Below are 17,500 nucleotides of genomic sequence, written 5' to 3' on the forward strand. Positions count from 1 at the left end.
CTCAAAGAATATTTTGAATGTTTGACGTAGAAAGGCTCTCTGGGACTTAAAAACTTGAGCTGGAATTTAATATGAAACACTTTATGAAGTTATACAAGTTAGATATCTGTGCATATTTAAATCAACACACCATGCATTTGCTTATGTATACCCACGAGATGGGAAGTTAAAACAATAAATGCTCCTGAAAACACTTAAGGGAATTTTAGTGAGTTTACTATAGTTCTGACTGGAGTAAATGTTATCCAGAAATATGCTTATAGGATCATACAGAAGAAAACAAGAGCAGAAACTAAAAAATGAAAATATGAAAACAAATAACTAGATAATTTTCAGACAAAGGATCATAAACTTCCCATGAGTTTTTCTTCAAACAAAGTATTAAAGTATTTTAAAAATTAACTATTATACCTTAAATACCATCTATAAAACAATGTTCTAATTCTTAGGAAAATGTTTATCAAATAGAATACATTTATTTTTCCACAACCCACAGTAGTATTTCCAACTTACTGAGTGTGTAATGAAAGAATTATTTCGCAAATTGACTTTCAACGTCCTTGACTCCCCAACTCTCGTTGGCAGAAATTGATACACGTCTTCTGGGGCATAAACTCCACGGTGGGTCAGGTCAAGTTGCCTGCTATGGAGACAGGTTTGAAAGTTAACTATTTGCAATCTACAGAAACTTCCAAACTATTTGTATATAATACATTATACAAAGTGTGGCTTTAATTTGTGTTTTCTCCCACATTTCAGTTAGTTTTGTGAAGGTGACTGGCTGATCAGTATTAACACTGCTTGTGCCAGGAAGGAAGCATCCAGGCATGCCTGGCAGAGCTGATACGGGCAGAAGAACCTCCTCTCTTGGAGAGGTACTTAACATGCTTTTCTTAAAAGCATCTTCCTCCAGAATTAAGTCAAACCTAAGTATGGGTTAACTAAGGACTATAAGAAACATTTTCATGTAAGTTAGAAAGAGAAAGATGAATACTATATGATATCACTTATATGTGAAAACTAAAATATGACACAAATGAACATACCTATGAAACAGGAACAGACCCACAGACATAAAGAACAAACTTGTGGTTGCCAAGGGGCCGAGGTTTGTGGAAGGGATGGACTGGGAAGTTGGGATTAGCACATGCCAGCGTTTATATATAGAATGGATAGACAACAGGGTCCTACTGTATAGCACATAGAATTATATTCAATATTCTGTGTAAACCATATGGAAAAAAAATGTATGTAACATTGCTTTGCTGTACAGCAGAAATAAACACAATGCTATACATCAACTATACTTCAATAAAAATTTTTAAAAAAACACATCCCTGAAAAAAAAAATTTTCATTAGGTAAAACATTTACATATTATCATTAAAGCTCTGCAAGCCACTGATGTAACATACATTTTATAAAGTTTTTAAGAATCTACTTTCATACACTCTTTTTGGGAATGTAAAATGGAAAGGCTACTTTGGGAACATTTTTCCATTTAAGGTTAAGGTTAAAAAAATTCCTACCACATGACTCGGTAATTCTAAGACATTTTTACCCAAAAGAAATGAAAGAATATGTCCACAAAAACACACATATAACAATGTTCATTGCATCTTCATTCACAAGGGTTCCAAGTTGAAAGACACCAAATACCAAAGGATAAAGAAACAATGGTGACATGCCCCTGTGATGGGGCGTGTGAATCTACACACAAAGGTACCCACCACAAGTGGACTCACCAACACCAATGATCCCGACATCACCACCTAAGTGAAAGAAGCCAGGCAAAACCTGAGTGCAGGTGTGCATGAAATCCACAAAACTAAGGCAACATACAGAACAGAACAAACCCCAGGTGAGGGTGGGGGTGGGTGTAGAAGCCACGTGAGAACTCCTAGATGAGAGGAATTGGGAGTCAAGTCTCTACCTTGACTGCAGTGCGGTGACGCATGTCAATCACAGGTAAGCCACTGGGCATTTTGTCGAATGTGATTATACCTCAATAAAGTACTGGGAAAAACTCATGAGAATAAGAGAAATAACATACCCAGGTATGAGGGCAGAAGCTTCGGATACAGCCTGTCTTCGGAGTTTAAGTAAATTATCTATTTTAATGAGGCTATTTGTGGAAATGCGTGAAATTCCAGGCTCACTTTCTGCTCTTACACTCTGTATAAAAAAAAAAAATCATAGGATGGAGGAGGAGAAATAAATACATGGACATTAACCCAACTGAATTTTACTACTTCCTAATTCTTAAAAAGGACACTTCAGATTTTTTAATTCCTTTAATTACAAATGCTTTATCTTGTACTGTTTCTCTGTCTCACACACACACAAAACCTTACCTAATTAAGGCAAACAAAGATTTCACATAGCCAATAAATAGACACACAAGAAAACTAAGATGATAAGCAGCTACAGTAGAATTAATGGGATTATAATAAAACCAGGAACATACTTAGCTTTCTCAGGCCAGTTTTTCAGGCCAGTTTCACCTGGTGTCTTCAAAACACACCCAGTAATTTACTTAAATTCAGTGTAACACTCACATGTCCAGAGAGCTGGAATCTTAAGGTGTGCTTCAGGTGAGGCTCTTTAAGAGGGTGACATTCAACATCCCAAAATTGGGCATAGTCCCCTGTATCTCTGGGCAAAAACATGATGGAGACCTACAAACAACGCATCCAGGAGAGAAATTTAGACTCTGAACCTTACACACACGCACTCAGGTTAACCAATTCGAAGTGTGATATGAAAAAATTGAAGGGAAAAACTGTCTTTGTATTGATTAATTTTGCACTAATGGAAAAGGAATTTGAACATTTTTAGTGGGCTTGTTACTGTACCTGTACCAGATCCAAGTATATTTTTCAAGTCAGGGAGCCCGATTCCTCCAGCTCTATCTTTCTTTCTCAAGACTGCTTTGGCTATCTGGAGTGTTTAGTGTCTCCAAACAAATTAAAAATTTTTTTTCTAGTTTTGTGAAAAATGCCATTGAATTTTCATAGGGATTGCACCTAATATACAGATTGCCTTGGGTAGTACAGTCATTTTAACAATACTGATTCTTTCAATCCAAGAACACAGTATGTCTTTCTGCTTGCATCAGCTTCAATTTCTTTCATCAGCATCTCATTCTTTTCAGAGGACAGGTCTTTTGCCTCTTAAGCAGGTTTATTCCTAAGTATTTTATTGTTTTTGACTCACTGGTGAATGGGATTATTTCCTCAGTTTTCCTTTCTGATAGTTTGTTCTCAGTGTACAGAAATGCAACAGATTTCTGTATGTTAATTTGGTATCCTACAACTTTACCAAATTCATTAATAAGCTCTGGTTTTCTGGTGGTGTTTTAGCAAGTGTATAGCAAGATGTTCCGGTAAAACCCAAACGAACTTTTTGGCCAACCCAATATCCTGTCAAACAGAAACAGTGAGTTTTACTTCTTTTCCAATTTGGATTTCTTTTCTTTCTTTTTCTTCTCTGATTCCCATCATTAGGACTTCTAAAACTATGCTGAATAAAAGTAGAGAGTGGTCATCTTTGTCTTGTTCCCAACCTAAGAAAGAATGCTTTCAGCTTTTCAGTGTTGAGTATGATGTTACCTGTGAGTTTGTCATAGTGACCTTTATTATGTTGAGGTATGTTTCCTCTATGCCCACTTTCTGAAGAGTTTTTATCATAAATAGATGTTGAATTTTGTTAAAACCTTTTTCTGCATCTATTGAGATAATCATACAGTTTTTATTCTTCAATTTGCTGATGTGGTATATCACATCAACAAATTATGATTTGCAGTCAGTGAAAAATCCTTGCATCCCTGAGATAAATCCCACTTGATGGTGGTGTTTGATCCTTCCAATGTATTGTTGGATTCAGTTTGCCAGTGTTTGGTGTTTTTTTTTGACAATTTTTACACCTACATTCAGAGATATTGGTCTGTAATTTTCGCTTTTTGGGTGTGATTATCTTTGCCTGGTTTTGGTAACAGAGTGATGGTGGCCTCATAGCATGAGTTAGAAAGTGTTTCTTCCTCTGTATATTTTGGAACAGTTTTATAAGGATAAGTGCTAACTCTTCTCTAAATGTTTGGTAGAATTCACTACACTACAAGTCTACAGTAATCAAAATAGCATGGTACTGGTTCCAAAACAGAAACATATGTAATGGAACAGGACAAAGAGACCAAAAATAAACCCCCATTTATGGACAATTAATCTGCAACAAGAGAGATAAGAACATAAAATGGAGTGAAAAAGTCTCTTCAATAAGTGGTTCTGGGAAAACTGGACAGCTATTAGTACACGCAAAAGAATAAAATTGGAACATTCTCTAACACCATATAAAAAATAAACTCAAAATGGATTAAAGACCAGAAACCATAAAACTCCTAGACACAGGCAGAAGACTCTGACATTGATTATAGCAGTTTTTTTTTTAAAATCTGTCTCCTAAAGTAAAGGAAATAAAAGCAAAAATAAACAAATGGGACCTAATTAAACTTAAAAGCTTTTGCACAGCAAAGGAAACCATCAACAAAATGAAAAGACAACCTACTGAATGGGAGAAAATATTTGCAAATGATATGACCAATAAGGAGTTAATATCCAACATATATAAATAGCTCACAGAACTCAAAAAATCAGGCCAATTAAAAAATGAGGAGAAGAACTAAATATACATTCATCCAAAGAGGAAATGCAAATGGCCAACAGGTATGTGAAAACATGCACAACATTGCAAACCAGCAGGGAAATGAAAATCAAAACCACAAAGAGCTATCACCTCACAACTGTCAGGATGGCCATCACCAAGAAGAATACAAATAACAAATGTTGGTGAGAATGTGGAGAAGAGAGAACCCTTGTACACTGTTGGTGGGAATGTAAGTTGGTGCAGCCACTGTGGAAAACAATATAGAAATTTCTCAAAAAACAAAACTGAACTACCATATGACCCAGCAGGGCTTCCCAGGTGGTTCAGTGGCAAAGAATCTGCCTACCAATGCAAGAGACATGGGTTCAATGTCTGGGTTGGGAAGATCCCCTGGAGAAGGAAATGGCAACCCACTCAGTATTCTTGCCTGGGAAATCCCATGGACAGAGGAGTCTGGCAGGCTACAGTCCATGGAGTTGCAAAAGAGTCAGACAACTTAGTGACTAAACAACAATAATAACCCAGCAATTCTAGTCTTGAGTATTTATTCAAAAATAAATACATAAATAAAACACTACTTTGAAAAGACAGATGCACCCTAATGTTCACAGAAGCACTATTTACAATTGCCTAGATATGGAAGTAACCTAAGTGGCCATCAACAAATGAATGGATAAAGAAGGTATGGTATGTGTGTACACATACACACACACACACACACACACACACACACACAATGGAATATTAGTGAGGAAAAAGAACAAAATCATGCCATTTGCAGCAACATGGCTGGATTTGGGGGGCATTGTGCTAAGTGAAAAAAGTCAGAGAGAGAAAGACAAATACTGTATGATATCACTTACATATATGGACTCTAAGAAATGCAAGTAAAAAATAAGCAGACTCACAGATGTATGGAACAAACTAGCAGTCACTGGTGGGAAGAGGTGAGGGGCAGTAGAGGATTAAGAGGTACTAACTATTCAGGCATAAAGTATTGATAGAAGGATGTATTTATACAACATGAGCAATATAGCCAATATTGTATAAAAACTACAAATGGATTATTATCTTTAAAAATTGTGAATCATATTACATACCTATAACTTACATAACACTATCATAATCCAAATAAAAGAAATAGAAATACATATGTTAAAATAGTGCAAATCCTTTAAAAAAGTTATTTTAGAGTGCAAGATCAGTGCTGATAGAGCTTTTTGACTGGCTGGTTGACAAAACCACTGTCTGGATCAGTCCCCTGGAAGCATGTTCCCAGCACAGGCAACCGGTAGCCAGGTGACAAGCTCACACCAGAAAGAATGAACACCAATCACACACCAAGCATGGTGTTGCTACCTAGCAAGCGTCCTGCCACAGGAGCACAGTGCAGATTTGTGCCGCTGCCACTTTCGCAGGAGCCTGGCTATGAGCAGCACCATCCAGGTGGAGTGAACTCTTTTGGGTGGAAATGAGGCACTCCTGGCCAGTTGACACTGTGTTCCCACCAGACGGCTGTGAAAAGATGTCAGAACTCACCTTTTGGACACCATGGCGTTCCAGTACACCAGAAATAGGAGAACATCTGAATGCTGCATAAGTAGCTCTAAAAACATCTCCACTCTCATCAACTCCCTACAAAGACACCATTTAAACAATCAAATTAAAAAAAAAAACAGAAAGTCAACAGATCAGTTCCACAGTGACACCACTGCTTTCACGGTCATCGAGGACAAACCTGTTTCCTGGAGACCAGGAGCACCCAGGCTCCACTCACACCAGGCCTCATTGGACACAAACCCTCCTCCCACCCAAGCCGCAGTGCTCTATAAGAGGCTGCACCCTTGTCGGAGGACTGCTGCTTCCTCAAGAACCCTGCTGAGTGTGCGTTCCAATACCCCCACGCAATATCAGCACTTCATTTCCTGTCAGAGGGTCCAGCACTATCTTTTGCACACATATTGTTAACAGTATGGCTCAGAACCATGATGGTCACACCAAGAAGAGAGCAGAAAGGCCATACTACATGTGACAACATGTGACCATGCATGCAGCTTATGTGGTGCCCACTGACAGACTCCACATGTGGGCACACAGGCTAAGACTCCCTGGCAAGCAAAGTTCAGCCCTGCCTCCAAAACACAGCAGCACTCAGAACCAGGAGAAGGAAATGCACACACGTCTGGGACAAAATCTGTATTTACTTTCAGGATAAAATTATATCAGATAAAAAACTGGGCTGAAGGAGACAGCACTAAACAGAGCAAGCACATATTTTCACATACATTCTCTAGCCTGACTCAAAACCACCCTGTGAACAAGACTGGGCAGGTTAGTTCCACCCACAGAAATAATAAAGTAAATGAAGTAGATTAACAAAAACCCAGTAATCTCAACCTATGGTCCTAATCCAGATTTTTAAACATCCTACATAAACATTAAAATGAGTATATTCAAGGCAATTATCACTGACCTTGACGTAAGGTGGGGCTAAAGATGACAGGTGCCACCTCACTTCCGTGTCACCATGATTCTCAAGTTCCAGGTAATTTCCTATAAGGAACACATTTCACAACTTAAACTCTTTGAGGGGTAAGTAAGTAAACAAGCAAATCCCTATGACAATATGTGATAAATACTGTGACTACCTTACGATAGAGAAGAAATACAATCAGATCCTTTTGAGTCCAACAAAAAGGACACTATTTTCTAACTGTTCTATTAGGTTCTAACAGAACCCAACTTTCTAGGTCTGTCTTGTATTTCGACATTATTTTTTAAGTCCTGTTTGACAGATGCCCTATCTTGTATTTAACCAAAGGGAAAAGTTACTAAGGGACTGAATCATGTTCTTCATCACGCACGTACTGAGGAAGCTCAGAGGAGCTTCATACAGCACTTCACTATTCTCAGGCCCTAGATGGAGGGCCAGGTTGGGGGTGGGGGGTGTTGGGGGGGGGGGAGGCGGAGCAGGCAGGGAGGCCCAGAACCTGCAGTCACAGCCTAAGGGATGAGGCCTGGCTCCACCACCTTCCTCTCCTCTCTGGCCACTAACTTAGCAGCAGCTCTGCTCAAAGATCTAGTGAGAGTTGGGAAAGGATGGTTCTGACAAACAGTCTAAGCCTCCTAGAATAAAGAGAGTTACTAAAGGCCTAGTTTCAGATTCCCTGAATAGAGCTGGTCACTGAAACAATTTCCGAGAACTGCTGATTTTCTCTTGAAGTTAACACTGTCTCGAACTACAGTTAACTAGGAGCCGTTAGATCCCACGTATCAACATTTGAAGACGTAACCTTGTGATACAATACCTGAGGTCTCACCAGGTTCTGTTGGAGGAAAAGTAACTGTCTTGTTTCTTAGTTCAACTTTCGTGGAAGATGGCTTTGTTGCTGGTTTTACCAGATTAACTGCAGGCTCGGTTTCTTGGGAAAGGATTCCAAGTGGGCTGGAGGTCAAATGAGTGAAAAGTTCTTCTTGGGTCAAGTCTTCTCGAATTTGAACCCTCACAATTTTCTGAAATGAGACAAAGTGAAGTTATTGTTGTTGTTTTTTTTTAATTCCTATTTTTTAATCATGGTAGACAAAAGTAATCCAAACAACTGAAACACTGATGAATTTAGAAAGTAAAGTCTATTCAGATCCCAAAGTATTTGACTTGATCTTTTTTCCCAACTCCCCTCTTTTTCAAAGCAGAATTTTCAAGTTAATGGTGGCTTCCAGGCCCTACTCCCCACTGCTGCACCAGGAAACTTTCTCAGCTCACCATTGGAAAAATCTGTACTAAGTGCTCTAATTATATAAGCTGTGTGCGCTGAAAGGACCTCAATTTGATTTCTGAAATGTAAGTGCCATCAACAGGATTACAACACTTAAACTGCAAAAAAAATATTGATTAAAAAAAAATTTTTTAAGTACCTTCTGTCCATTGTCACAGTGTATATAGATCAAGCCACTCCACGGGAACATTGAATGTTTTGTGGATAAGGAGGAGTTAGGACTCACAAGAATTTGCATCTTACTCCTTAAAAGAAGAATTGAATACTGAGAACCAAGAATAGTGTAGACCGTAACAGCAGTAACCACAAGAGTTAAAACACTGCACCATCAATGACCACCAAGAGTTTCCCCATTGTTCAGAAAGAGCAGAGAACAGATGTGAGCTCCCATGTGCATCTGATTTTACCTCAATCCCAGCTTGGTGATTGACAAAAAGCTGAGTGGTGTAAAGCCAAGAACCTGAGGGTAAAGCTCATGTGAAAATGGACCACACCACAGAAATGCATCTATACAGTAATTTGGACTAAATATTTCTGGAGAAAGACCACTACCGTGAATACTCTGAGCTGTCACTGTCACAGAGAGTAACTGGAATGGGGGTGGGGAGAAGAGTGCTTCTCTGCTCCCACAGTGGGTCAGGTTTCTGTGCTTACTGTGCTCAAGAGCTATGGGATGACAAAGACTGAAATGTGGAGTGTGACTGGATCTGTCACTTAAGAGACACTACCAGTTACAGGAGAGATCTATACCCACATCCAATATAGCCAAGCTAATAGCTCGACATGAAGGGCCATGCACAAGTTGCTGTGGACAACCTGCCGTGTCACCTCCAGTTTTTCACCCATTAAGAAGCAAATACTTAACTCACTGCTTTGGTCTCAGAAGCCTTTCTCTGGAGTGTCCCTAACCTTACCTCAACCCAGTCTTGGCCAAATAAACTCTTTTGGAGTGCATACGCCATCATTTTGCAAAAGCAAAGAAAATAGATTCCAAGTTGCTCTCATGCAAAGCTGCTATTGCAAAATGTGAAGCAACTTTCAGGTGTGCATGTTCTGTGCCAGTCGGGACTGTTCCCACTAAGTGGAGAGCTGAGGCTTACCCCACCAATAACCGTGCTGCACAGAGAGGGCAGCTGCTCATCACCACTCGGCCCCCAAAGACTTCTTTTTAATCCTTTGTGGAAAACGGTAAGCTAGACTCTAGCTCAGACACAGCAGTAGTCAGGAAGCCATGTCGGTAAAATGTCCTTAGACAAAACCAGCAGAGTAAGCTGCCAGGCGCAAGGTGACACGCCAGGACCACTGGGCTTTGGGGACCACCACCCTCACCTCGCGCACAGATGTATCCCATGCTGTAACTCTGTAGGCATAGCTGTGTCAGCAGATTCCACTCTAGGAATTCTCTCCCGCCTCTCTCAGCTTTTGACCCTCTTAGGCTGATACTGTAACTGGCTGTGGATGGGCCCCACCGCTAAGCAGTATGAGTCTTGAACTCAGTGTGTTCCCACAGAACCACGCACGGTGCTCTGTAGAGTCAGCACACTGCAAAATCCTACTGAGTAAGTTTAAATGGCCTACGAAGCATGTGAATAACACCCAGTGGACAAGGAGGTCATACTTACTCTGGTGCAATAAACCCATGTTGTGGAGTCACTGTAAGGCAGTGTGCTGGCCAGTACAGCTCAAATTTCAGCAACCTAATAGAATTATTTAAAATCTGGAAACGTCCAGTTTTTGCCGTATCACCTATGACAGCAGATAAAACATTACTCACATTTAGCATTAATAATGAAGACCAAGATTAATAAATATCAAAAACAAATCCTACATAAATATACTATAATATCAACTTATTTTGCTTTCTCAACTGCCCCTAACAGAAATTTCAAATTCCTGGTAAAGCAAGATCTTCATTCAGTCTTGGGAACTACAAAGATACTGAATAAGATCAATACTGAGCAAAGACAAAAAAGGAAACCTGGAAATTGTTACCCTTGTGTTATCTTGGGCACAGACATAGGTACTAGGACTTCTTCCTACTGTGGACCAACGGTACCAATGCTAAGGGTAAGAGGCCAAGTGTCAACTGAGTTCTCAGGGTAGGAGGGAGGGGTGGCAGGAGGAAAGGTCTGTACATGGGAGCTTGGCCTGGGGTCCGTGGCCTCATGTCAGGACAACACTCTGGTCTTCCCTACAAGAGCTGTGTGCACAGAGCAGGACAGCCAGGATCCCAGACAGAGTTTCGTCCTGCCGCTGGGGACACACTCACATGAAGGAGCAACCAAGACCAGGTGCTCAGGGTGGACAGACCACACTTCCTCCGAGGCCGAGTTATCCTGAGGTGGGTGAACAGCTTGTGAAAGAAGGGGAGAACCCTGAGGACCCTTCACTGGCAAAACATCCAAAGAAATGTTACCACCATGTGTCTCACAACTGCCAGATTCACTAGAGAGAGAGAAAAGAGATTAAAAATGATAAAAAGCAGATTGTGTCATATTTTTGTATTAATTACCCATAAATCTGAAAACAGATAAAACTACAAGTGGCATTATAAACTGTATATTTTTCAGCAAATAAAAATCCTTAACATTGGGTATTCTTAAAGTAATGTATAAAAAATAAAGTACAGTATAGGTTAAATAGTGTGTGTGTGTGTGTGTGTGTGTGTGTGTGTAAGTGCTTAGTCACTCAGTCATGTCCAACTTTTTGCAACCCCATGGACTGAACTGTAGCCCACCAGGCTCCTCTGTCAACTGGACTTTTCAGGCAAGAATCCTGGAGTGGGCTGCTCTTTCCTTCTCCAGATAATCTTCCAGACCTAGGGAATCAAACCCCCATCTCTGGTGTCTCCTGAATTGGCAGGCAAATTCTTTACCAATAAGTCACCAGGGAAGCCAGATTAAATATTACTAATCTTCAATTAAAATACACAACAATTTCTTCCCTGCTGTAACTTATGCATGCAATCTGAAGTATCTTAAAAGATTTACTACAAAAATGCCCAATATTGAGAATTTAAGAAAAACAACAAAACTCTTTGTGTTATCTTTAAGTGAATAATAATAACCAGCTTCACAATGCTAGTAATACTAACGACTATAAGCACATTGCTGCCTGTGTCCAGGTTTCCAGGTTGTAGAGGAAGTGAAGGATGAGTCTGTGGATAAGTAGGTGCCCACAGGTGCTATGGGTACAGGCACAGGACCGGGGAGCAGCTCAGGGAACCAAATAGTGACAAGGGGACTGGTCCTGAATCCGAGTCCACCCTGAAACACGTGAATAAGAGGGAAAAGGACACTCCTTCCTCAGAGTGGAAAGATAACTACAGAACGGAGAAAGAAAGGTAAAATCAGAAAATCACCAGTCAGCAGCCAAGACAGGAATAACATGGGTCAGGAAGCCACATTCATCCTCACTGGGCAAACAAAGTCTGGCAAGGTACAAGATCATCTACCATCTCTAAGTCACTTGCTGTAACACTCCTTCAAGATATTTATTAACTAACCTTACAATAGAGAAACTTGTCAAACACCATTTCAACAAAGTGATAAGAATCTTCTCAGTAGTGGGACAGCCAGCACAGCTCAGCACCATTGACGCTGTGCTGAGAAACAAATAGCATCACTCTGTGTGTCCTTAAGTTGACACTGAAATTAAGACTATTTCATTAAGTAACTGGCCTGCACCCTGTAAGAAAAGCAAGGTCCCTGGCCTATGGCCTACTTTACCCCTTTTACCAGGAAAGCACAGGAGAAATAAAGAAAGATGGCTTGGTCAAATCACCTGTCATCTTGAAAATGCCAGATCCCACAGCAAACGCACTCAGGGCCTTACCTACAAAAGGCCTGACACAGGCAGCACCTGGTCTGTCTCCCATCGTCCGTGGTAAAGAAATATGAAACTTACTAATTTATGTGGCACAGTTGTCTGAAAAGATTCACACAGGTTACATAATTATCAAGGTATGAAATACTTTTCATGATCAAACTAGTTTCCTTCTGTGTCACATATCAATCCAGAACTTATGGATGTGGTGTTAAACCTGAGCTAGAGGGGAGAGCTGATGCTGCAAAGGAGACCACGGGCAGTCCTAGGTTCTCCTTGTTTCACCCCAAGTCAGCACCAAAGCTTCACTCTGGATAATGCCTTTGACTCTGTAGATCTTACTTGCTAAACAACCTTGTGTTTTCTCAGTCGTGAAAAGAAGACCAAGGAACTCTCTTTACTGAAAGGGAGCGAAGGGACAAGATAACCAAACACGTATAATCTCAGATTTTGGACCAAAGAGGAAGTGGAAAGAGGCAGTGTCCTTTCTGTTGTTTGCCTTAGCTACACAGGGCACCACTGGGGAACTGGCAGGTACATGGGGAATCCACAGACCAGACGGTGGTCCTGGATCACGTCAGCGTCCTAACCTCGACAGGTCTGCCATGGCTATGAGGAGGTTAATTTGCAGCAAATTCAGGGCTGACTGGTCACCATGCCTGTGACTCAATCCTAAATCCAGTGCCACATATACATAAAGGAAAACAGTAAAATGTCATCAACCAGGGAATTTCTGTACAGACAGTGTATGGAAGTTCTCTATACTATTTTTAAACTTTTCTGTAAGTTTGGAATTATTTCAATTTAAAAATAAAGCTGAAATAAACATTTCGAGACAAAAACCACAAAGTACAAGGGAAAGGATCAGCTCTACTATGAATTAAATAATCTTGAAATCTGGTGAAAGATGTTTTGTTAGTTTCACCTTTTGAATTCCAAGCTAGGTTTGGCAGAAGGTGGAAGAAATTCTCTGCTGGAAATGGAATCTCTAAATTCTCCAATTACTGAAAGTATGATTTTACGCATGTTTCCATAAAAGAGCTGGATGTCACTGGGCCGCTGGGGAAGGTCATACACTGAAACAGAAAATAACGTATGAAATACATGAATCTTCACACAATCACACTATTTACATATATTCTTGTACTTTCTTAGTTGGGGTCAGGTGACATTCAGATTTTGACCCTACAGATCAGCATCGATGACTTGCAGCCCAGGTTCTGTCCTGGACTTGGGTGACAATGGCACCAGCGCTCCATGGTGAGCTGTGGCCACCTCCTTCCCTGCCCTGAACTGCAGCCTTCCCCTACTGTAACATGAACAACAAGCGTCCTGCCCCCTGACATAAATTACCCTGCTCAGTTTCTGCAGTGCTCAGAGGCAGCACCGCCTCACTCCAGGAAGTGGCATCTGCAGCGTGGATCTGAGAGACAGCCTCAGAGACACTTAACCTCAGCAAATCCAGAAACCAGGCAGTGTCAGCGTAACTGCATGTATTGAGACTGATCAGACAGTTTATCTAGAGATAAACCCACCTGAATGAATGCATACATACAAGAAATTTCAGAGAACATGCCTGTATTCTACATATAAATTAAATATTAAGAATTATATATTTTTAAAATGAAACTTCAGAAAGAACACAGGAAGTACAAATTAAAATTTATATTAAGATATCTTGACTATAAAAGCCTAATTGTGAAATTATTTGCCACAATCATTACACATTTTGCAAAAGATCACTATGAATGCTTATCACAGTAATATGCTCAAACAAATGTTTTTCAAAATAATCATGTAAAAAGTTCAACTGCAACATTCTCATGGGGATCCACTATACCAATTAACACAAAACCAATGGGCCGAGGTCCCCCTCCACCTGGGCAGCGCACACAGCACCTCCAGGAGGCCAGTACATCCTGGGGTACAGCCTGGTGACCAAGGACCCACCTGAAGCCCCCACTCATCCCCACTGCAGGGGGGCTCAGCAGGTTACCTGAGCGCTCGGCTGGGTTTGTCAGCATGACCCTTAACACATCCCCTTCCAAATGCTTGCACACCAGCTCCCTCTGCCATAACACACCTCCCCAGGCACCATGGTGCACATCTCTTCCTCACAAACGCTCCCCGCTCTCTCAGCAAGGCACACTTCTTGAGGCCCCTGAGCCCTACAAAGGGTCTCTGTCAGAACTTTCCGGCCGCACTTCCCCACCTGTCCTTGGTCTTTTAGCCCCCAGAGGCCAGATTGCCCACACTTTCCACCCCTGTGACCGTGCCCTGTACTCCCCACCCACCAAGTCCATCCAATCCAATGTGGCTGAGCTGAGAGCTGCAGACACACATGGCCCCGTTCTCATCGGGGCTCACTGCTGCTGCACCATGGCGTCCAGGGCACAGTCAGGTTAACCCTGCCACATGGCTTCTTCCATCCTCGGAGGAGGGACACGCAAGGTGAAGCTTGGAGGAGCTGAGTTGAGAGAGGTGGGCTATGAAGTGAGGTTCAGCTCCAAATTTGAGACTCTTTCCAGCCATTTTCAATCTTTCCACTCTTTGTAACTAACCCACACTTGAAGCAGATGATCTAAACTCCCAATCTGCCTGAAAGGTCATAAACTACTCTCTGTCACCTCTACACAGGAATAAATACCCTTTCCTTTATCATTTCCCACTTCAGAAGGAGTATGCACTTCATCATTAAAAAACTAGAAAATAAAAGTTTGGGGAAAAGACAATACTGCCTGAAATTCTACCAGCAGAATATAACCATTCTCAGTATTTTGGTGTGTATACTCCTGCAATTTTACCCACTTAACTATAAATATTATTTTTACCATATGTAGATCTTACATCCAAAATAAATGAGGAGCTTTTCATGTCATTTAATACAGAATCATACTGTTTGAATGGCTTCAAAACATTCTTTTGCAAGATTAAACAATCCTCTACTCTTGGACATTTAGGTTACTTCTAACTTCTTCCTATAATGAACACTGTGATGAAAATCTGTACACGTATTTTTACACAATTTGCATGTCTCCATTCATATATTTTGTATGAGTAATAAATACCACTAAACACTTGAACTGTTCAGCTCAAACAGGTTTAAATATCTAGATTAGAATCACTCAACCACAGTCACGTCCTCCAAAAACTGCACACCCAGCACAAGAGCAGAGAAATCTCAAAATGAGCATAAGTGTGAAATCATGAAACCTTAAGCAGTAATAACTTGAGTTTAATCATGACCATTCTCTGCCCACAAGTCCACCCAAACACTAAGTGCAATAACATATTAATATCTAACATTTACAAGACAAAGCTCTTCTCATCTGAACTCACAAAAGTTCACAAGAACTGTGCAGACAATACAAATATTATTCCTCTCATTTTACAGCTAAGGAAACCGTATTTTCAGTGATGTAAAAAGTCATACAGCAGAGCTGTGACTAATTCAGCCTGACACCATATCTAAACCAACACTCTTCTTCCTTATATCACATCACTGGACACAGAAGATCTAAAAATATATTGAGGGACTCCCCCGATAGTCTGATGGTTAAGAATCCACCTTGCAACGCAGGGGATGCAGGTTCAATCTCTGGTTAGGGAACGAAGATTCCACGTGCTGTAGAGCAACTAAGCCCACATGCTCTGGAGCCATAACTAGAGAACGCATATGCTGCAAGAAAAGATCATACACACTGCAACTAAGACCCAATGTAGCCAAATAACAAAATAAATTTAAAATAAAATAAAATACACTGAAATTCCCACCTTCAGTTACAAGCAGCTCGTCCTGAAATGATTCTGCAAAGTCGATGCTGTGCAGCACGCTCTGACTGGGCAGGACCCGCTCTCTCACCTCCGGCATGTGCAGCACGGCTCTGTCAGGAGAGATTTTATTCAAAGGCGTTTTACAGACAAAAAACCTTCCATTAATTTTATTCATGCATCTGGCAATGACTGGCAAATCCCACTGACATCATGGTACATTAGTACATAGATATTACGCCTTAATTCACAATATACGTAATTTAAGAAAACTTGTTTTGGAAGTTCCCTTAAAAGCTATACATGGTGGTATATATACATCATTTTCAGTTAAACATGTTAAAACAACAACTCTCTAACAGAAGAGCAGAAAGAAGATAAAATTAGATTATTTTCAAGTCATGCATTTACAGTATTTATGATAATTTGGTCAGTTAGCAATTTGTCTCAGGAAAAAATACACCAAGAATATGATACAAATAATGCATCAAAAGAAAACATTTAAATTGCCATGTAATTCTGTCAGTCTGACCTGTTCTAGAGAATTTTGAGGTGACAGAACTGAAAAGTGAATTTCTCTAAAAAACTGAGAAGTTCACAAACAAAAGAAATCTCATTACTATAAATTAATGGCAAAAAGGATTTATAGAGCAGTACACTGATTTCTATATTCCAATAGAGAGAGGGAAAAAAACCAAAAAACTGTGATCTAATTTCTCCAAATGTCAGTTACTATTTCTAAAATACTCAACTGGGAGACAAAACCACATTCCAAGTCGAACCCTCCACATCTGGTCTGTGCTGTTATTATGTACGAACTCATCACTAAACTCTTTTTAAACATTCTAACAGTCCTCCACAGACTGACAGTACAGTTTCCTGAACTGTGTATCAGGAGAAAACACAGCACAACACAAAGCACTGGAAGAAGGCGAGACTGGCCTGCACACACACCACCCTCCCGGGAGGCAGTGACTTCCCATGAACCATGAAATGGCATGACCTCCACTCACCTCATACTCAGCTTTAGGTGAGGAAGAAGATTTTGTGACATAAGAACTCTGATTTCAATTCATAAATAAGTCTAAATCATATTTAGACCTAAATAAATATTTGACAACATGCCAGCATATAAAACTACATTTAAATTGGTGTACTAAATTTTTTTAGAAGCACAAGTTTTAAGTAATTAAACACCCTACAGTGTCTAAAACACAGCTCGATCCATTCAAATAATTCTCAACACTTCCAGGAATGTTCCACGTCAGGTGTGTTTACACAATATACTTTCTTCCAGTAGTTTTTAAATCTTTTCTGAAACTGATCTGCCATCATTATCAAGATGGTCCAAGGATGAAGTCCTATCTGAACGAAGGAGCAGAGGCCACTCTCTAGAAAAGGACACTGCAAGGAAACCTAGAGATGAGCTATTTCTACCTGTATCTCTCCTACAGGTAGCTTATTGGT

At 40.4% G+C, this 17,500-nt stretch overlaps 1 protein-coding gene across 8 annotated transcripts in view; it reads right to left on the reverse strand.

Moving 5' to 3' along the window:
• LOC110150681 (nucleoporin SEH1) overlaps positions 1–17,500 on the reverse strand; it is a 97,560-nt gene that overhangs the window by 6,727 nt on the left and 73,333 nt on the right. For 5 of the 8 annotated variants that reach the window (XM_070464534.1, XM_020913721.2, XM_070464531.1 and 2 more), the window contains 12 exons: positions 16,037–16,146; positions 13,188–13,338; positions 10,707–10,882; positions 10,060–10,183; positions 8,577–8,682; positions 7,970–8,174; positions 7,135–7,214; positions 6,201–6,296; positions 2,558–2,677; positions 2,053–2,174; positions 514–643; positions 1–59 (listed from right to left, as the gene is read on the reverse strand). In XM_070464534.1, the coding sequence (XP_070320635.1) occupies positions 1–59; positions 514–643; positions 2,053–2,174; positions 2,558–2,677; positions 6,201–6,296; positions 7,135–7,214; positions 7,970–8,174; positions 8,577–8,682; positions 10,060–10,183; positions 10,707–10,882; positions 13,188–13,338; positions 16,037–16,146 (1,479 nt within the window). Of the gene's footprint in view, positions 60–513; positions 644–2,052; positions 2,175–2,557; positions 2,678–6,200; positions 6,297–7,134; positions 7,215–7,969; positions 8,175–8,576; positions 8,683–10,059; positions 10,184–10,706; positions 10,883–13,187; positions 13,339–16,036; positions 16,147–17,500 lie in introns of those variants that run through there. The other 3 variants (XM_070464532.1, XM_070464533.1, XM_070464536.1) reach the window with 3 other exon arrangements.

Source organism: Odocoileus virginianus, unplaced genomic scaffold (assembly GCF_023699985.2).
Source record: "Odocoileus virginianus isolate 20LAN1187 ecotype Illinois unplaced genomic scaffold, Ovbor_1.2 Unplaced_Contig_27, whole genome shotgun sequence".
Lineage (NCBI taxonomy): Eukaryota > Metazoa > Chordata > Mammalia > Artiodactyla > Cervidae > Odocoileus > Odocoileus virginianus.